The following is a 21560-nucleotide window of genomic DNA, read 5'->3' as shown; positions in this document are numbered from 1 at the left end:
TTGCATTTCAAAAAATTTTTTCTTTATTTAAACATAAAAGACATTTACAGCATGCAGGTTAACTTAAAATTATATGGCGTCTTCCCAAACCAATTATCTCTGCATGTATCTTCAAGCACTGAAAAGAAACCAACGTATTCCACAGGCAGACTCAGACTCCTCTATCATCTCCTGCCAAATTGAGAGTTACGCATAGTAGTTTTCTTAAATTAGGCAAATAATTTAACTGATCACCATGAATAAATATTACTTTCATTTCACTGAGTTTCTTTTCTGAACCATTTATCAATGCCATTCAGAGGAACATTAATTTATTCAGTCAAAAAAAAAAAGACACTGTAAATTGAAATAAGTATCAATGTTCCAGATGATCAGAAATTTTCACTTATAAGAGTAAATGCTGTGTTTAATGACCTACCATAGCAAAAGCAGTTCAATTAAAACAAATTTATGAAATTCTCTGTACATTTTGTGAAAGTCTGAAATTATAAATAGAAAAAAACCATTGATATTTTAAAAACCCTAACATTGTGTATTCTGAACCACACACTAGTTACAATTCATTGTTTGTTACACAGCACCAATACCTGTGATACATCTTACAAGAAACTCCTATATTCAGACAAAAGAGAGAAAAAAATTTCTGCTTCATTTAAGAATATTGCCCAAAGAAGCAAGCTTTCATTTGCAAACAAAATACAAATGTCTGTGTGAATGCAGCCAAACATTTCTTCATTTAGAAAACTATCGTCACCAACAGGCAGTAGCACTGTTTTTAGTTAACTGCATTGCTTCAATCTTGCCGCTCTGCAAGTTTTCATCTCAATTTTTGGAGTGTTTCTTTTGATCAAGCCTAAAAACAATACAATCATTTTAAAGGTTGCTGCAGATCAGAACAGCGAGGATTTCTGACTGTTAAAAAAATAAATAAATTTATCTTTTAAATCAAAATTATTATAAAAGTGGAAATTACAATAGTTAAGGAAATAGAAAAATAAGCCAATTATGATCTGAGTCTTCTGACTATGGCTCCAAATTTAATACAAATATCTGTATATAAAACTTTTTCAAAAAGTTAATTCTGCCACCCAGATCCTAACACAGAACTTTCCAGCTTTCTCCTCTGAGTAACTTTACATTCCCAGTCTTTGCAAATTTCTGCTAACACAGTTGCAGTTACCCACTCCCAAGTGGTGAAGCAAATATTGAAATCTCTTTCCCTATTATTTTTATAGTTTCTAAAATAAACTGTTGACTTAGTTTAATCATCTGAGGAAGAAGTGGCAAAAACAGATACACGTAATTACAAAACTACCAGCTACCGCCAACAAAATAATTTGAGGATTATTAGTGACTTGCAAATAATTTACTACTCCTAGACTAAATAAGAAGTATGTTATAGTGTATGATTTAGTGTAGCAGGTTAAAGACACCTCAGGGATTTTCAGACCAAAATTTACCTATTATTTATAAATTCGCCATTTATTTGTCCTGTCCTTCCACATGTTTTCTCAATTTCCAAATGCTATAAATTTAGATCAACCAATACAGTACTAACAATATGAAATTATGTTTAATCCTATAATATCCATATCTTAGTTCATTTCATTATATAAAGTTGACAGATTATTATCCATCCAATTCTTATATTAACTAAACAGGCTCACAAAGCAAGGTGTTTCCATTCCACCAAGCTATGTGTATACAGCATTGGGAAGAAGAGAAATGAATTTCTTTTCCAAACTGTTTTTCTTAAACAAAAGCAAAAGATTTGCTTTTGATAGTGTGAAAGATTTCTATTCAAGATAATTCAGCAATAGGCATTTCACAAGATAATTAAGTAGCCTTGCCCAGTCTCAAGTGTCTAGTTAGGCAGTTTTCAGTTAAAGGTTTCAGTGCTCAAAGAGTAGTTTTCAGAAGCAAACTTCAAGAGATGATGCATGTAATTTTAACTCTGAAATCATTTCAAAGGATTTTTAAGTACAGTACTGACCTGATATAATTTGTGGGCATGTAGTGTTGTAAGTGGTAAAATTTAAGACATTTAATCTAAAAGTTCCATTTCCCCTAAAATAAGGTATTATTTTATAAGAAAAGAAAAACAAGCAGTAGCAGCTAGGTAACTTAAACTGAGATTAAAAAATAAACACGAACAAGTACAAAAAGCACAGTCCTATATGATACAGTTAGCTTGGCACAGTGAAGACTAAATTTAAGACATGAAAGACAAACTGTGTAATAAATAGGGCCACAGTTATAAACTGTCGTTTTTCCCTCCTAAGACGCCAAAATTGCACTCTAGTTGTGTTGGGAAGCAGCAGAGTTTACAAGAAGAGTGGATAGGAAACAGCTGTACAGGCCAGGTACAATTTATACACTAAAAAAACGTTATAATTCTAGAGTTCCCAAGGGATACAGGCTACAGTCATTGAATTATGTCCTCTTCATACTTCAATTACTTTTAACACCTGAAGATGGAAAAAAACAGAGAAAATATTATTTATACAAAACCTGTGTTTGAAAAGAATGAAATGAAATATACCAATTAGTTTAAAAACAGTTAGCCAACAGCTTTGACCACTTCTCCCAAAACTCATCGCAACAATGAATGATTTGATTTCTCTTCCTTTTGTCTCCTAAGCAGAGCTGTCTAGGGACAGTACAATATTGAAAGGAAGTCAACCCTGCATTTGCTTTTACTTACCTCAAGACCTATGAGTAAGCTGATATATAACTTACAGAGTTTTGTTTTGTTTTTTTTTAAGAAAAAGATGGTCAATAAAATGCCAGCCAGTAGACAGTGTCAGTGACATTAAGTCAAGGACCACTAATTAACTAGCAATGTTACATACATGGTAGCTGTGAAAAACAAAAAGGGGTGGGGTGTACCAATAAGCATGAAGTACATGTGCTACGGAAAGGAACAAAGAAATAAACAATCCCAGAGACTTCCCCTGTGGTCCAGTGTTAGGACTGGGCACTTTCACTGCTATGGCCCAGAGTTCAATTCCTGGTCAGGGAACTAAAAATCCCCAAAGCCGTGAGGTCTGGCCCAAAGTAAAATAAAATAAAAGTAAACAATCCCAGTAGGAGTTACCTGGAGGCATCCTTATAATCCACTGCCTATTTACCTCTGTGTTTATTAGAAAACCTCAACGTGTCCAAAGCATCATGCAGCTAGAAGAACCAACCAGCCACATAAAACTGGGTACTACGAGTATCACTATCATTCATACATTGCCATCTCTCCCCAGAATAAATGCAGTGTTTTGAAATGCTTTTCTTAATAATTAAAAAATCTCTACAAAGTAGTTATCATATACTCCTCAATCTGGGCTTAAGATTGATCACTGCAAGACTTTAAAAAATAATAACCATTATACTTTGGACCAGCAATGAAACAAACCTGTACGTAATCATACTTTTATAGTAACTTCAAGTCTTGAAAACCTGTGTTACCTAGGTTAGCCAACTCCCTCAAGTGCTTTCATTACACTGGATCAGCAATCTGCTGCTAAAACCTACTTTACTTAACAAAGGTCATGGACTATGCTCTCTGCAAATGAGACAGGAGTTCAAAGTTCACACGTGAATTTTAATGTGAGAACAATATCCAAAACAGATAAACTTTTACCTGATTTCTATTTACCCTTTGAAAATTCTTTTGCCCACCTTCTATTTCAGAAAAGGCAGCTTGCACCTCCTCAGCATCTGCTCTGTACTAGGTAGTGATGCCTTAACTTGTATAATTCTCAAGAATGACTTTCATTTTATTAATAAAGAGGCTCAACAAGTCATTAATCCAAAGGGGAAAAAACAGGGGCAGGAAAACCACTGTAATGTCTGCTGATGTGACACAATATTAAACACATAACACCTACAATGTAATCCTGTAAAAATGTGCACAAGAATTCAATAAATGCTTTTAATAAACAGGGAACAGAGGAACACAGCAGCTGCATCCAGAAACAACCAAACACACCAGAGGTGGCCTACGCTCCAGAAGATTGGCCTTTTCTATTTAGTAAGTCAATGTCATAAAAAAAAAAAAAAGAGGGTGGGATGTTATTCTAGATTCGAGACTTAAGGCAAATAACCTAATGTAAACATCGGTTCTGGATTATTCCCTGGTTTAGACAAACCAGCTGTAAAAGACTTAAAAATCAGTAAGTAATCAGAAAATTCCAAATATGGATTGATATAATATTAAAAATATTTTGTCAATTGTGATAATGTTGAGGTATATAGAAAAATGTTCTATTTCAGAGATACATTAAATGGGTCATAAACTTCATAATTTACTTTTATGCCTAAGAATTTTTAAAAAGGAGTGAAAACAAAAAAGAAATCAACTGTTAAAAAAGTAACTTGTTAAAGTTCATAAAAGTAAAAAAATCAGAATTCAAACTTAGGTGGACTCCAATATCCATTAACTCTTTCACTGTGTCACTCTCTTTTGAAACCTCTAGTATGTGGACAAAAAATTGTATTAAATTTATGGAAATGTGAATTCTCCAGAATGCTGCTTAATATTCTACTCAAATTGCAAGCCAATGTTATGCAAAAATGACAACATAAAAACCAGGAAGATTAAAATAAAACAACTTTAGTGTTTGTCAGAAACAAACCAGTTAACTATCTCATAATTATACTGTATTTTTTAGTTTCCTTAGTTTCCAAACCACCTACACACTTGGGACTTGCTAAGAATTAAATCTGATAAAATAATAGGCAGCTATAATTAGCCATGTTGTATTAAGAAAATGTTCACAATATACTGGCAAGTTAAAAAAGCAGGCTATCAGATAGCATATTCAGAACAGCACAGTATACTGGTAGTGTGTTACAGTTATGTACATTTTAACCTTCCTAATTTAAAAGTTATAATATTTAAAGAAAGTTCCAGAAGGATATATATATTGGGTGCTATTTCCAGATGATATTTATTTTCTTGCTTTGTGATAACTGTCTATCCTTTGACAGGGTGCAGCTATTACTTTTATTTACAAAGAAACAAGAACTCATAAATCAGTCAGAAAAACCACTCACAATAGTAAAATGGCACAGGACACAGAAAAAAAAAAAGTATATAAATGGGCCAATAAATATATGAAAAATTCTAATTCATTCCTAAATCAATGAGATGCTTATTCCAGCCTATTAAACTGGACATTTAAAAACTATTAATACTGGCAAAGATGCAGCAAAATAGACAGTGTCCTTGGCGAGGATACAATTTAGCCCAGTCATTGGGAATAGCAGTGTGTTAGTTAGTATGTGTCAAGATTCTTACAAATGTTCACTTTCTTGTGATTCCACTTATGGGAATCTTCTGGAAATAATCTGAAAGTAAGGAGGTATAAAAAGATGTTTCATTACTTCAAATTTCATACATGAAAATTTCAACACTGGAAAATTTCAAGTATGAAAAAATTAACATAATTAAATATCCAGTAAAATAGCCACAAAACCATGGTATTTACACTAGATAACACAACAGTTAAGTAAGAGCTTTAAAAAAATGACCCAGTATTAGGTTAACAACATTAAGAACACAAATTTGAATATGCAGATACTCTGATCTGAATTATGAAAAAACTCTAAAGGAAACCATGGTAAGTTACTTTCAGAATCCCATATATAAAAAGAAAACATGCTACTAATGTTAGAATCCAAAAAAGTATTTAACCACCAGTTGCTGAACACCTCCCAAGGACAGCTGTGATTCAAAAGCCAGAGAGAGCTTACAAACCCGCGGGTGTCGTGGGGAGCTTACACCTGCTTGCCTCCTCCACCTCGCACAGCCACCGGCTGGCTGTTCTGAACAAATGCACCTCCTCCACGAATCGCACTTGGATGAGTTGGAGAAGCTGCTGGATGTTGCCCGGGACGAATAGGTTTAGCTAGTATGAAAAACAAATGCTTACTTTAGTCTCTTCTCTTTATTTACAACACATTCCCAAAGGTTTTTTCTTTGGCTTTTTGTTTCTCAGCAAACCCTTCTATCTCTCTTTTTCTTTTCAGTTACATCCTTTTGTCAAGGACCTATACAATCCTTAAAAATCTTGTTGAAAGGTTAAATTTAATAACTTTTTAAAAACCTTATTCCTGTATCACTGCTTTACAAGTAAAGCACAAGATACTGGATGACATTTTCTTTCAAGTCTCTTCTTGCTTTAATAACAGTGCTCTTCTTAGTTTCTCTAAACCTGACCAGTCTTGCTCATCTAGTTCTGACTTAGCTCCTTCCCCTGCTAAGGTGGCTATGCCTCAACGCTCGTCACTCCCAACAGTGCCACCCTCTGGTAAACTAGAAAATGTAACAAATACCATATGACAAATCAGACTACATTCTCCAGTAAATAAAAATATTTAAACCAAAGCAAAGCTTCATGGTTTTATTGTGTCCTACTAACCAATCTGTGCAGAATGTCCTCTTCTGGCCATATTCTTTGATCTGACTGCTTCCTTTATACGATCTACTTCCTGCTGATAGCGTTTGCGATCTCGAGATGCATTTTCTTTGGCTTCTTTCAGCGCAGACTCCAAAGCTTTCACCCTCTCAGCTGTAGCTCTGAGTCGCTTTTCCAGCTTAGGGAGCTCACAGCGAAGATCTGCATTATCACGCACCAGCTAAAGGTAGACACAGAAAACAAGGATTCTGGCTTTACTGATTATTTGAAAAAATATAAACATTTTGTAACTTTCTTGGGAAAAAAAAAAAACACTACATTTTATGTTAAGGTTTTCCCACAGCTAGTTTAATTTAGGCAGCAACATGCAGATAATACATGTATCTATAAATATGCTCACATGTCTCCCCCCAAATATAATTTCATTCAATATTGAGGGGCTGGTGAGACTGTTCTTTCCCCCATGACAATACGTTATAACATAGCATTAGGTCTCTTCATCAAGAGACTCATCTGGTGGACATGAAAATCCTTTTAGATACAGTGAGATCCACAAGTAAACATAAACTTAACAAGTCCTTAATAAGTGCTGAAAGAAAGGCTAAAATTTCCTGAATCTCACTCTAGTGCAAACACCAGGTTTACAGTAACAAAGACATACAAGTATGCCAAGGAGCTTAAAAACTAAGTAACTGAATCATGTTATCAAGCCTTAATAAAAGAAAAAAGTAAACAAAACAAACAAACCCCACAGTAAGTATTCCTCTTTTTTTTGGCCACACTGCATAGCTTGCGGGATCTTAGGTTCCCTGACCAGGTATAGAATCTGGACTCCCATAATGGAAACGTAGAGTCCTAACCACTGGAGTGCCAGGGAAGTCCCTACTTTACAAAAAAAAAAAAAAAAGAACTACCTTGTTATTTTATATATTTCACACTCTGAGGTATTAAATGTATGAAGACCCCCCTCCCCCCAAAAAACAACAACAACGGTATTTTAACTTAAAGACTTGTCTCCCAGAGATTTAAAAATGACCATGAATAAATTAAGGACACTGACAGACCTGAAGCCCTACAAAGAAAATAACAACCCATCTTTTCACTGGCTTCTTGATAAAAGGCCATTAAAAATAGTAACTAATGTAAAAATTGCTAGTGGTTTATTTATATAATTGCATGACACAGTAACAGAATGGCTCAAGGTATGAAAATCCTTAGGACTCTTAAGATTCAAATGCTTGTTACTTCTCAGTTTTTATTGCAGTGACATTGGAATAGACTCTTTATTACCTGTTTGTGGACTTTGGTGAGTTGTTCCAGATTATTTTCAAGAAAGGAGATTTTCTGCTTCTGAGCAGCACTGCCTCCAGTGTCATCTGAATCAATCTCAGCACTCTAGAAAAAGATCAATCAATGCTATGAAAAAGTATTACTGGATCAAATAAAAGGTCTAAGTTTACTACCAAAGCTGTTACGACAATGTAAAGTTATTTCACTTGTGAATACAATCAGACACAGAAAGCACTACTGTAAGGAGAAAGGAGAAGGGAGGGGGTGGCAGAGGACGTGATGGTTAGATAGCATCACTGGCTCAACGGACATGACTGTGAGCAAACTCCGGGAGACAGAGGAGGTCAGAGGAGCTTTAAGGTGTGCTGCAGTCCATGGTGTTGCAAAGAGTCAGACATGACTTAGCGATGAACAATAAAAACAACAAGCACTACTACATAAATATCCACCCTGGTATTATGTTATTACCTTTTTAACCCTGGTGGCCAGGTCCTGAACAAAGAGCTTCCGCAGGTTGTGTAAAGTCTGAAGTTCCTTTGCCTTGAATTAAGAAAGCAGTATTTTTAGAAGCTGGTCTTCAAATTTACTAAAACCAGGGGACGAATCCATTAATATTCCCCAATCCTATTTATTTCCAAGTTTTTCTTACCACTGTCTCTTCCAAACCTTTCAAGTCTTGTCTTGCTTGTTCTCGTCTATCTTGCATAACCCTGAACAGTAGGAGAATATACAAATACAGTAAATATGCGCTTTTGAGTCCATAAAGTCTAGTTTTATTTAGCACAAGTATTCAATCAAATATTTTTATCTGACAGGATCAATGCTTAAATTCATATACGAAAAAGATCTTATTTTGAAAAAATTTACCAATGTTTAGCCTTTCAAAGAAATTTCCATATGCCTTATAATCTTCTAAAATCTATAGGTTATCAGGAAAGAACTGTCATAGCAATGGGAGAGATGAAAGAATAAGCGGCATAAGGAATAAGGAGTGGTTCTTTCTAAATTTTAGAGTATGTATTATCATATAGCATATCAGAAACAACTCTGACTTAAGGAAAATTACAGGTTATAAATTACTGAAGACAAAAAAGAATGTGTTTTTATGCAAGATCAAATCTGACAAAAACAGATTTTGTGGCAGATCCTGAAATCTAAACTTCTAAATGTCACGCTTTAGGTTTATTTTTATGATGGATCTTGAAGTAATTAATCTGAATCTTAATTATCAGCGAAATATAAGACCTTGCTTTCACTAAAGTACTAGAATGTATTGCATGTTTTTAGGTATAAATCAAACCAACTCAGAGAGTTTAAGAAAAACACCCCTTCGCCTACACAAAGTGAAACATTTATCCACTGAATATAACTGAGAGCAATGCCTGCAATTCTCTAACTTAGTTTTTTATTTTTAAACTTGAATCAAAACATCTACTCACGTAAGTTCATGTAGTTTTCTGCTCTTTTCCTGATCTGTAGCTTTCAACTTTTCATGTTCTACTCTCAGGCGTTCTTGCTCTAACATCATTTTCTGGTTTTGGCTGACAAAATAAAAAACACCTCACAAGATCAAAATCATTTTCTGAATGCTGTAATTAAAAATTTTCAAAGTCTTAAATTCTGTAGTCTCACCATTCACATACACCAGGCCTCCTCTTTAGGCTGCCGTCCACAGAGGCAGAAAGAGGATCTGGCCACATTCAGCCATATGGTATTTTTCAGTTTGGTTTAAAACTGTATCTTGATTTCGTATGTTTCATTCTCCTGAATTCTTTCCCTAAATCCATTAACAAAAAGTTCCATGTCCCAAGCTTTGTCATCATTTTTTCTTACTCTCCTCTGCCTCCTACTCAAATCATGATTTGGTCAAAGACCTCAAATTTCTATCAATTCTATGCTATATGTGTATGGCTGTGGAAGTAAGAAAAATATGTTCTAGAAAAACTAAGACAACCACTTCTATTAAAAGAAACATTTTTAAAACACACAGTTTTCATAGTTTTTCTCAGGAATTCCCTGGTGGTCCAGTGGTTAAGAATCCACCTTGCAATGCAGGAACTTGGGTTCAATCCTTGGTTGGGGAACTAAGATCCCATATGCTATGGGGCAACTGAGCTCTCATGCCTCAACTAGAGACCCTGAGTGCTACAAACGACAGAGCCCAGACTCCCTAGAGCCATGCACCACAATTAGAGAGGCCTGCATGCCCCAAACAAGAGCCAATGCAGGCTAAAATAAATAATTATTTTTTTAAAACGTTAAGGAAAGGATCTGGAGAAGACAGTGATGTGTATCTGAAATAACGGTTAAAGTTGAGCAATATTTTTTTTACTGAATATCTACATCAAAAGACCTAAGAAAAATTTTCAAAAACTTCCACTGGAACTAGAAGTTCTCACAAATGAAGATTCTTTATTTTCACGTCAAAAATTGTTTCAAAGAAAAATGCAGGTTAGAAACATTAGAAATAAGGATATATTACCCACCAGTGACCTTTTATGTCCTCCTGTCTAAACAGGCAAGTCTTTCCAAGTTAGTTTCTACTACCTCAGAAGAAAGGAAAACACACTTACTCTTGAAGATCAGTAATAAGTTTTTCTTTTGCCTCGACTTCATCTCTCAAACTACTGATTTGTTTTTGATGAGTTTCTCTATGGCTTTGGATCTGCTGTTCAACAGCTTGCTAAAATAATTGGGGGAAGAGGATTTTAAGTCAGATTAATCATGATTAATAATGATGAATTAAAGCCATTAGAGTCCAATGTTACATCAAACTTACCTTAACTTCATTTGCTGTCTGAACCTTATTCAAGTGCTCCTTTTCCATTTCATGCACTTTCTCTGTTTGGGTGGGAAGAGAAAACAGAAGAGAGTTCTTGATACAAACCAAGGGGCAAATGGGTTTTATGAGGCTAGGTTCCTTAATGGGCTTTCTCTAGTGGCTCAGTGGTAAAGAATCCTCCTGTCAACACAGGAGACGTGGGTTCGATCCCTGGGTCGGCAAGACCCCTTGGAGAAGGAAATGGCAACCCACTCCAGTATTCTTGCCTGGAAAATCCCATGGACAGAGGAGCCTGGCAAGCTATAGTCACAGAAGAGTCAGACATGATTGACTGACTAAACAACTTTCCTTAACAGTACTTGACTTTAAATTACCCAAATGCTACATAGTAAATTTTACTCAGTACATACTGATTAGTGACCATAGTTATATTCTTTGTATTGATATTATGGTTTCCTTTATTTTTTTGGCCAAATTCTGGAATAGATGGGCTAGTGTATGTAGGGAAACAAGACAGCTTTCTAAGTCCCCTGTGTCAGGACAGGTGCACATGGCACATGCACACGTGCGTGCGCACACACACACACAACTTAGAAATTCCTAGATTGGTCACTTCCATATTCAAAAACAATTTCAAAGCCACACTAAAATGTAATATTTACTATTCCAATTGGTCTGTATTCCTACTAGTGTATTCTCCATCAGTGTCAATATGTTTACTACAATCATACTGGAGTCAGTAACAGTTTATAACATAGGTATCACTCACGAATAACTGGAAGAGAGTACCTTGTGCTCGAAGCTGGACTAGCTCTTCAGTGAGGGAATCAACAGACTCCTCCAGCTGTCTTTTCTTTTGCTCCACATTTTGAAGATACTCAGTCAATGATTTGATTTTGGCTTCATGCTTTTGAGGAAAATAAACTGTTATGAAGTGGAGCCAATGAATGGAGGCAAACCTCTCATACACACTCAGTTGTTCAGAATATTTGAGAGTAAGCAAGATTTATCACTATATTAAACATAAAATAAACTTACAGAACAAGATACTTAAGACCAAAATGTTCAGGGGCAAGTTTTTATAAAGATGAAGAATTTAATCAATGAAATGGTCATCTGTGCAATTTCTAACACTTACAAAACAAGGCACTTTAAAGGCTGATTTATGAAGTAATATTCTTACTGTTATCTCCAACTAACATTAATCTCTGCCTTTCTCCTCCAATTCCTATCCTGCTGAATGGTCTCATCCATTTAGTTGCCAAAGCCATATAACTGGCCCTGCAGTTTTGCTTATGCTAGAATTATTCCAGATTCAATAGTCATCAGTCACAGCTTTCTAGTAAATTCCTTTACTTAACATATACATGTCACCAAATATAACCCAGTTAAATCATTCATGTTATCACACTGCAGCTAGAGTAGGAAAAAGTAGCTGAATTAACTGCTTAATGTTGTTACTCAAAATAACCTACAAAAGGTCATTTTTCTTACAACTTTAACAATAAATAAAATTTATTATGTGGCTGTTCAAAAAAATGAGGAAGGTCTGTTCTGTAACACATACTTGAGAGATACGAAGCTGGCATGCTGCTAACTCCTTTTCATTTTCTTCCATTTTCTTGTTGCTCTCAGTTTGTGTGCTTTCTAACTGTTTGCAGCGTTTTACCATGGTTTTTACTTCTGACTTCATTTTGCTAATGTAGAGCCTTGCAACAGTGAATTCTTCATCTATCATGCCAGTTCCCTCAGGCTGCTGTGAGAAAAGGACAAACAGAAATGAAAGATAAAAAAAGGTTTTTTGTGTGTGTGTTTACCCAATTAGGTTCTAAAATCTTAAACAAAATTAAATACTTTTAATGTTATTCAACATTTGTAGGAAGTTTGGAACTTTTATTAAATATTGTTTTTACTAAAGGGTAAGTAAAGGAGAGCTTCATTTTTGCCTTCCTTACCTTCTAAACTTAATGTTAACACATGCCTATAGGGAAAAAAATATAACATATAAACAAACAAAACTAATAAACTCTGCCTCTTTCAATTTGTGGATTTCCTCCTCAAAGGCGCTCAGTAAATTTACTGTTTATGTGTAAGTCCAGTTCAAAACTTAACAAATAATGATGTTTAGGTGGCTGGAAAAGAATGATTTTTAAGTTCACTAAGGAGGAACTGTGGTCAGTGCACATTCCTTAGTAACTTTAATGAGTTTCATTACAAAATTCCAGTACAATATTCAGTGTCAAAAAATAAGGAGCTCAGGTAAATTCCCCAGTGGTTGAGTGGTTAGGACTTACTTTCACTGCTGGAGCCCGGGTTCAATCCCTGGTTGGGGAACTAAGATCCCATAAGCCACACAGTATGACCAAAGAAATTCCCCAAACCCAAAAACATAAAAATAAAACACAAAAAAACAGCTTGACCCTCCCACTAACATCTGGAATAAGACAAGGATGCCTACCCTCACCAATTCTATTCAATGTAGTACTGGAAGTTCTAACCACATCAATCAGACAAGAAAAAGAAATAAAAGATATCCAAACTGAAACAGGTAAAATTATCATATGTAGATAATATACTATATATAGAAAACCCTAAAGAATCCACACAAAACTAGAATTGATAAAATGAATTCAGCAAGGTAGCAGGATACAAATTAACACATAGAAACTGATTGCATTTCTTTACATTAATAATAAAATATCAGAAAGGCAATGTAAAAAACCCCAGTATCCTTTAAAATCATATCAATAAACATATAAAACAGGAATAAACCTGAACCATGTAGGCAAAAGACTTACATGCTGAAAACTACAAAACATTAATAAAGGAAACTGATGTTTATTCAAAGAAATGGAAAGATATTCCATGTTCTTGAACTGGAAGAATTAATATTGTTAAAATGGCCATATTACCCAGAGCAAGCTATAGATTTAATGGGATTACTATCAAATTACCCATGACATTCATCACAGAACTAAATAATCCTAAAATTTATATGAAACCATAAGATCTAGAATTGCCAAAGCAATCCTAAGGAAAAAGCAGGAGGTATAACCCTCCCAGACTTCAGATAATACTACAAAGCTACAGTCAGCAAAAAAGCATGATACTGGCACAGAGAACCCAGAAATAAATCCACACCTATGGACAATTAACCTCTGACAAAGATGACAAGAACATACAATGGGAAAAAGTCTTTTAGCAAATGGTGTTGAGAAAGTTGGACAGCCAGATTAATCAATGAAGTTAAGACACTCCTTCACACCATGCACAAAAATAAACTCAAAAGGGCTTAAAGACTTAAACATTAGACATGACACCATAAAACTAGAAGAGATAATAGGCAAAATACTCTCTGACAAATCATAGCAATGTTTTCCTAAGTTCAGTATCCCAAGGCAGCAGAAAGCAAAAGCAAACAAATGGGACCTAATCAAACTTACAAGCTTTTGCAAAGAAAAGGAAACCATAATCAAAACAAAAAGACAACCTACAGAATGGCAGAAAATATTTGCAAATGATGAGACCATCAAGGGCTTAATTTCCAAAATATACAAACAGCTCATACAACTCAACAACAAAACACCTCACCCCCCATAAGAGGCAGAAGACTTAAACAGACATTTCTCCAAAGAGGAAATACAGATGGCCAAAAGGCACATGAAAAGATGCTTAATACTACTAATTATTAGAGAAATGCAAATCAAAAATACAATGAGGTACCACCTAACATTGGTCAGAACGGCCTACATTAAAAAGTCTACAAATAACAAATGCTGGAGGGGGTGTGGAGAAAAGGGAACCCTCCTACGCTGCTGGTGAGAATGTAAACTGCTGCAGCCACTATGGAGAACACTATGGAGGTTTCTCAAAATAAACTAAAAATAGAATTACCATATGATCCAGCAGTCAGTCCCACTTATGGGCATCACCTAGTATTTGCCAAGGGGCAGTGGGGAGTAGGTGAGGGGGTGGGGCGGGTAGGGGGAGGAGGGAGGAAGGAGAGAGTGGGAGGTTGGGATTAGCAGATGCAAGCTAGTATATATAGACTGGATAAACAACAAGGTCCTACTGTACAGCACAGGGATATATCTTAAATATTCTGTGCTAAATCATAATGGAAAAGGTGTATGAAAAAGAATGTGTATCTATGTATAAATCAATCACCCTGGTTTACAGGAGAAATTAACACAATATTGTAAATCAACTATACTTCAAATTAAAAATAAGGAGCTTGAGAAGAAAGAAGTAAACTTGTCTTTGTGTGCAGATGACATGACTGTTTAAAGCCATTATAGCAACATTACAGGATACAAGATCAACTTACACAAAAGTCAATCACTTTCCAATATATTAGCAAAACAAGGAAACAAGGGAACAAGGGAATCTGAAACTAAAAACCTCTCTTTCTGATGTCATTCATATTATCACTTAAAAGGAACAGCCAACATAATACTGAGGAACAACAAAGTTGAAGGACTAACACTACCCAACTTCAAGACTTACTAAACCTCCAGTTATTAAGATGACATGGTACTGACAAAAGAACAAATAGGTTATTAGAAAACAATCGAAAGCATAGGAATAGCATACACAAATAGAGTCAAATAATCTCTGATGGAGGACAAAGGGAATTCAATGGAAAATGGACAGTCTTTTTATTAAACTGCTGGAAAAACTAGTCATCCACATGTAAATACCTCATAGAAAAAAATGAACTCCCAATGGATCATATACCTAAATGTAAATTCAAAATCAAAAAACTTCTAGAAGATAACAAATGAGAAAATCTAGGTGACTGTGGGTTTGGAGATGAGGTTTTAAAGTGTAACACCAAAACCACAATCCATGAAGAAAAAGAATGGCAAGCTAGACTTCATTAAAAAGATAGCCAGACTGGGAGAAATATCTGCAAAACACAAACCTAATGAAGGACTATTATTCAAAACACACAAACAGAACTCTTAAAATTCAAGGTAAGAAAATAAAGAGTCCAAAACGCAAATTAAACAACAGTGTGCTATGACTGATTCATGTTTATGCATAGCAGACACCAACACAATACTGTAAAACAATTATCCTTCAATTAAAAACAAAAACACCAAAACTGTGTGATAATGTCACATATCTATTAAAAAGGCTCAAACCAAAAAAATGATGACATCAAATACTGGTGAGGATGTGAATTAATAGAACTTTCATTTTATTGCTGGTGGGAGCAAAAAATGCTATAAGCCAATTTCGAACACAGTTTGGGAGTTTCTTACTAAGTTAATATAGTCTTAACCTATGATCTAGCAATCATGCTCTTAGTTATTTTAACCCATCGAATCAAAAACTTATGTACTCAGAAAAACCTGCACACGAATGTCTGTTTACAGCAGCTTTAAACTGGAGGTAACCAAAGTGGCCTTCAACAGGTACCTACCTACATACAAAAGCGCTTCCCTGGTGGCTCAAATGGTAAAGAATCTGCCTGCAATGCAGGACACCAGGTTCAATCCCTGGGTCTGGAAGATCCCCGGGAGAAGGGAATGACAATGCACCCCAGTATTCTTGTCTGGAGAATTCCGTGGACAGAGCCTGGCAGGCTACAGTCCATGGGATCGGAAAGAGTCAGAGATGACTGAGCAACTAACACTTTCACTTTCTTTTACATACAAAAATGAAATGAGCTATCAAGCTAAAAGATGACATGGAAAAACCTTAAATGTGGGTCACAATAAACTGTGGAAAATTCTGAAAGAGATGGGAATACCAGACCACCTGACCTGCCTCTTGAGAAATCTACATGCAGGTCAGGAAGCAACAGTTAGAAATGGACATGGAACAACAGACTGGTTCCAAATAGGAAAAGGAGTATGTCAAGGCTGTATATGGTCACCCTGCTTATTTAACTTATATGCAGAGTACATCATGAGAAACGCTGGACTGGAAGAAGCACAAGCTGGAATCAAGATTGCCAGGAGAAATATCAATAACCTCAGATATGCAATTGATACCACCCTTATGGCACAAAGTGAAGAGGAACTCAAAAGCCTCTTGATGAAAGTGAAAGAGGAGAGTGAAAAAACTGGCTTAAAGCTCAACATACAGAAAACGAAGATCATGGCATCTGGTCCCATCACTTCATGGGAAATAGATGGGGGAACAGTGGAAACAGTGTCAGACTTTATTTTTTAGGGCTCCAAAATCACTGCAGATGGTGACTGCAGCCATGAAGTTAAAAGACGCTTACTCCTTGGAAGGAAGGAAAGTTATGACCAACCTAGATAGCATATTCAAAAGCAGAGACATTACTTTGCCAACAAAGGTCCATCTAACCAAGGCTATGGTTTTTCCAGTGGTCATGTATAGATGTGAGAGTTGGACTGTGAAGAAAGCTGAGTGCCGAAGAATTGATGTGTTTGAATTGTGGTGTTGGAGAAGACTCTTGCGAGTCCCTTGGACTGCAAGGAGATCCAACCAGTCCATTCTAAAGGAGATCGGTCCTGGGTGTTCTTTGGAAGGAATGATGCTAAAGCTGAAACTCCAGTACTTTGGCCACCTCATGTGAAGAGTTGACTCACTGGAAAACACTGATGCTGGGAGGGATTGGGGGCAGGAGGAGAAGGGGATGACAGAGGATGAGATGGCTGGATGGCATCACCAACTTGATGGACCTGAGTTTAAGTGAACTCCAGGAGTTGGTGATGGACATGGAGACCTGGCGTGCTGCAATTCATGGGGTCGCAAAGAGCTGGACACGACTGAGCGACTGAACTGAAGTAAAAGAAGCCAGTCTGAAACAGCTAATACTGTATGATTCTACTTATATGACATTCTGGAAATGGCACAACTAGAGACAGTTAAAAAGATCAATGTTTGCTAGTGATTCAAGGGAGAGGGATGAGCAGATAAAGCACAAGCAACTTGTTAGGACCATGAAATGATTCTGATACTGCAATGGTGAATCTATATTATGCATTCATCAAAATCCAGAGACTTGTATAACACAAAGAGTGAAACATAATGCAAAACAAGGAGAACTCAAGCAGCACTTACTGATGATGTTTAACAGGAAAAGAATTACATGCAAAACACAAGAAAATTGAGGATCCATTTTTTCTTTTAAAAGAACCTATCTGCAAGTCTGACTTGTTTTCAAAATACTGCAATGGTTTAGTGACAAAAGTGGTTTAGATGTCTGGTTATCACTGGCTCTGCCATAAGACATAAGCCAGTTTTACTCTTTATTTTCTCTACCTTTACCACTTTTTCACTTACTAAATTATTTGAACATGAAATGGATGAAAAAAGTGAAAAGCGTTAGCTGCTCAGTCATGTCCGACTCTTTGTGACGCCATGGACTGTAGCCTGACAGACTCCTCTGTCCATGGCATTCTCTAGGCAAGAATACTGGAGTGGGTTGTCATTTTCTTCTTCAATGAAATGGATGGATTTTTCTAAAAACAAGGCACAAATTTACAAAGAAAAATTTGAACATGTTTGCAGTGTTCAGAATATGAAGGAAATCTACTTTTTTTATACTGGAAGATTCCAACAGAACGTAATCAATCTCACATACTTCACCACAAACAGGACAGGGCAGGATGTTCAGACTGACAGTGAAGAAAGAGCAAGTCACATCATTCAATGTTTAACAACGCATTTCTGTTCTGATCAGGTGAGCCAGCATTAAGAAACGACACAATTATGAGAATGAATCCTAGCCTCCATCAACAAACAATAGTTTGGAATAACAACAGAAGGAAAGTGTGCTCCACAGTGAAAGCTTTTATTTCATTTCCAACTCTTAAACAGGGCTGCTTAGCCGGCTTTCACTACAAACTCAAGTATAAATTTGCTCTCCTTGTCACTATAATTAGACTTTAATTTAAAAAAAAGGAAGTCCATACAAATATCTACTGCAACATACAAACCTTTCATGTTATGTGCATGTTTTTTCAGTTAAGAGTCTAGCTTGTATTTTTGATCTAAGTTTTAAAATCTACCAGGTTGCAATTTTTTTTTAACTACACACTAGTGCTAATATAACTAAGTATCCGCACCCTGAAAAAGATTATTAGAAAAGAAAAAAATGTAACAAAATTTTGATAACTGATTAACTCTGAGGTTCACAGTATTGTCCTGTTTACTACTGTATGTTTAAAAAATTTCCAAATATAGAGAATTAATTAGCAGTGCTCACCTTTTATCTTTTTAAACACTTACAGCAATCAGAAGCTAATTTACTTACAGTTTACTCCTGGAGCTATTGTTTCAATTACACACTTTCTGTGGAGTCATTTATTAACAATAATTTCTAAGTGCAAAATTCTTTACATAGAGAAGAAAACTAAACATGTAGTCCAGATAAATGCTACTGACTGAGCATGTCTCCTTGAGGACCCTTTATCCTCTCCCTCTTCCTCATCTATTTAAAATGAAGCTAATACCCTCTACTACAAATGGGTCTTGGAGGAGGAGATGACAGGCATGAAAAGAGCTTTGTGAAAAATGAAAGCGTGAGCTCTATACAGATAATCATGCTTACTCTCAGGTAGTTACAATTACCTTTACGTCATTGTTTCCCACAGCAATTCCAATTTCTGCCAGGTCTTTTAGTAAAGATGCCATCATCTCTGCCGCTCTTTTTTTCTGGTGGTTGGTCATTTCCTTAAGTTTCTGAAGCTCAGCATCTATACTTGCTAAACTTGCCTAATAGAACAAAACACAAAAGGTACAGTGAAATCTATTAAATGAAAGATCAACTCAAATATTGACAGGTATTTTCATTCAGTCACCTTCCCTGGTGGCTCAGAGGTTAAAGCGTCTGCCTGCAATGCGGGAGACCTGGGTTCGATCCCTGGGTAGGGAAGATCCCCTGGAGAAGGAAATGGCACCCCACTCCAGTATTCTTGCCTGGAGAATCCCATGGACGGAGAGCCTGGTAGGCTGCAGTCCATGGGGTTGCAAAGAGTCGGACACGACTGAGCGACTTCATTTTCACTTTCATTCAGTACTCACAAAACCATTATTTTCTGCTTTCATTTTCCTGAATTCTCTACTGAGTTCTGGGCTAGCTCTCAGCTCAAATTTAAAATGTATTTTAGGCCTAAGAGGACCATGTAAAGTAGCCATATTGTAGCTCCATCAAGAGCAGACAGTTTGTATTACTTCACTAATTTTTGAGATTGGATGTTTTCTACCTAGAAATGGAAAACTTTCAAATTAACTAGATTTTATTTTCATTTATTACCTTTGGAAACAGTCTGGGAAAATATATGTTAGTATGGAACTGATAAGTCTTCTAGATGGCTGATTAAGTTTTATCTGCTTTTTATATAGTATTTAGTTTCCGAGAAGAATTCACCTGATAATTACTACTACTTTTGTACTATGATACATGCAATTATCCAGGAGACAATGAAGTAGCATTACTATATGAGTTACTATAATTATAAATTTAAAATAATAGCTGGCTTACCAGCAACAAAGTCACCACAATTTTGAAAATTCAACTGAACCTGCCTGCTTTAAAACTGTTAGTTGTGTCACAGATCATATACTGTATTTTTAATGCAAGTTGTTGACTTTTAATCAGTATCTTTTAGTAAAGATACCATTGTTTCAGCTGCTCATTTCTTCTGGTCATTTCCTTAAGTGTCTGAAAAAAGTGTCTGAAAACCAGCAGATTGTGAGTTCACTCAGTGTTATCTACAATATACTACCAAGTCCAAATTACCAGACAATATTTCTAACAACTGAACAGCAATACTCTTAAGTATATAAAAAGATGCAGACCACTTTAGGGGTTTCTAATTCCTTACCAATACAGTGCTCATATAGAAACTGGGACACAAACAGAACAGTCATAAAGGCTGAAGTCAGTGGTTAAGGACCAACTTACAGTTTACAGAGTTTTAGGAAACTCCTATCATTTGTTCAAACAGAAATTAGGTTTGCTAGTAATGCAACTCAGTTAAGAGTTATAAAGGTATTTTGATTTCCATGGTATTAATTATAACTTCAAGCTAAATGTAACTTGGGAGATCAAAAAGGGAAAAGGAACTTCTCCAGGAGCAGAAAGGCTTTCAAAAATGTCATTTTGTAGCACTGACTGCTTTCCTTTAAACACTTGATGTGACGGGAAACAACTGGTGAGCACTGATCCTATGTCCAACTTTAAATATGATTTCTAAACAAGAAGCCAGCATTAACAACAAAACTTTAAGAAAATGAGAGCTCATCCATGGTGATGCTCAAAATATCGCAGAAGCAGTCACAGTTGTATACTATTTCTGGCATCACTGCCAGAGGGCAGGGACTCTTGCCTTACAGTGATGAAAACAAAAACCTTCATTTCCTGGGGAACCATGATAAAGCTATTACACTGTCCTAGAAGACACTGGTCCAGGTATTGGAAATTTAACAGTGAACAAAATGTAAGTTACGTGAAGTCATATATCCTGCTAGTTTGCTTTTTGTGCACGTTTTAAAAATCATAGTTTGAACAGTTGGCTAATGACTTTACTGGGCAACTAGTAGTCAACTTTTTTTTCTTTTAACAGTAGAATAATATCTGGAGTAGCCAATATGTAGCCAATTAAAATACCACTTTAATTACATATTAATAGACCTTTAGAAACTAAAAAAATAACCCTCTTCCTCCACCTTAAAGCTTCATATATGGGAGGAAATAAAGTTGACACTTGAGTTCTTCAAGAATCGATGTTACCAGTCTTAAGCTTTTACAGAAATAATTTACTCAGGTAACTTTCCAATTAAGAATAATTTACCAATTAAGAAAAAAAACTGTATCCTACCGATTTCTGATTCAGCTCATCACTAAGTAATTCATATTCCTTAGTTTTGTCTTCAACTTCTTGAGACTTCTGATCATAGTTGACAGCAAGTTCTTCCAAGGCTTGTAAAACTTCCTTTACTTCTTCCTTAGAGGCATCATTTTCTGCCTGAAGGCGATTCAGTTCAGTCTGCATATTATCTTGATCTCTTCTGGTAGATGCCAGTAGCTGTAGGAAGGAATAAAAATATCTATTTTATCCAAAGAACACTGAGTAACTGATTTTTAA

The 21560-nt window shown here is 35.7% G+C and overlaps 1 protein-coding gene across 2 annotated transcripts in view; it reads right to left on the bottom strand.

Moving 5' to 3' along the window:
* Nucleotides 1-21560, bottom strand: part of KIF5B (kinesin family member 5B) — a 47926-nt gene continuing 26366 nt past the window's right edge. Inside the window, exons 14-26 of one of the 2 annotated variants that reach the window (XM_019973135.2) lie at nt 21294-21500; nt 19042-19185; nt 12053-12241; nt 11275-11392; nt 10483-10544; nt 10277-10386; nt 9143-9244; nt 8353-8413; nt 8172-8243; nt 7704-7808; nt 6417-6633; nt 5753-5903; nt 1-2468 (exon numbers count right to left, since the gene is read on the bottom strand). In XM_019973135.2, the coding sequence (XP_019828694.1) occupies nt 5773-5903; nt 6417-6633; nt 7704-7808; nt 8172-8243; nt 8353-8413; nt 9143-9244; nt 10277-10386; nt 10483-10544; nt 11275-11392; nt 12053-12241; nt 19042-19185; nt 21294-21500 (1518 nt within the window). In that variant the 3' untranslated portion in view covers nt 1-2468; nt 5753-5772. The remainder of the gene's footprint in view (nt 2469-5752; nt 5904-6416; nt 6634-7703; nt 7809-8171; nt 8244-8352; nt 8414-9142; nt 9245-10276; nt 10387-10482; nt 10545-11274; nt 11393-12052; nt 12242-19041; nt 19186-21293; nt 21501-21560) is intronic. The other variant, XM_070800908.1, reaches the window with a different exon arrangement.

Source organism: Bos indicus, chromosome 13 (assembly GCF_029378745.1).
Source record: "Bos indicus isolate NIAB-ARS_2022 breed Sahiwal x Tharparkar chromosome 13, NIAB-ARS_B.indTharparkar_mat_pri_1.0, whole genome shotgun sequence".
NCBI classification, from domain to species: Eukaryota; Metazoa; Chordata; class Mammalia; order Artiodactyla; family Bovidae; genus Bos; species Bos indicus.
Note: the sequence above shows the minus strand (reverse complement) of the source record. Positions and strands in the feature narration are given on the sequence as shown.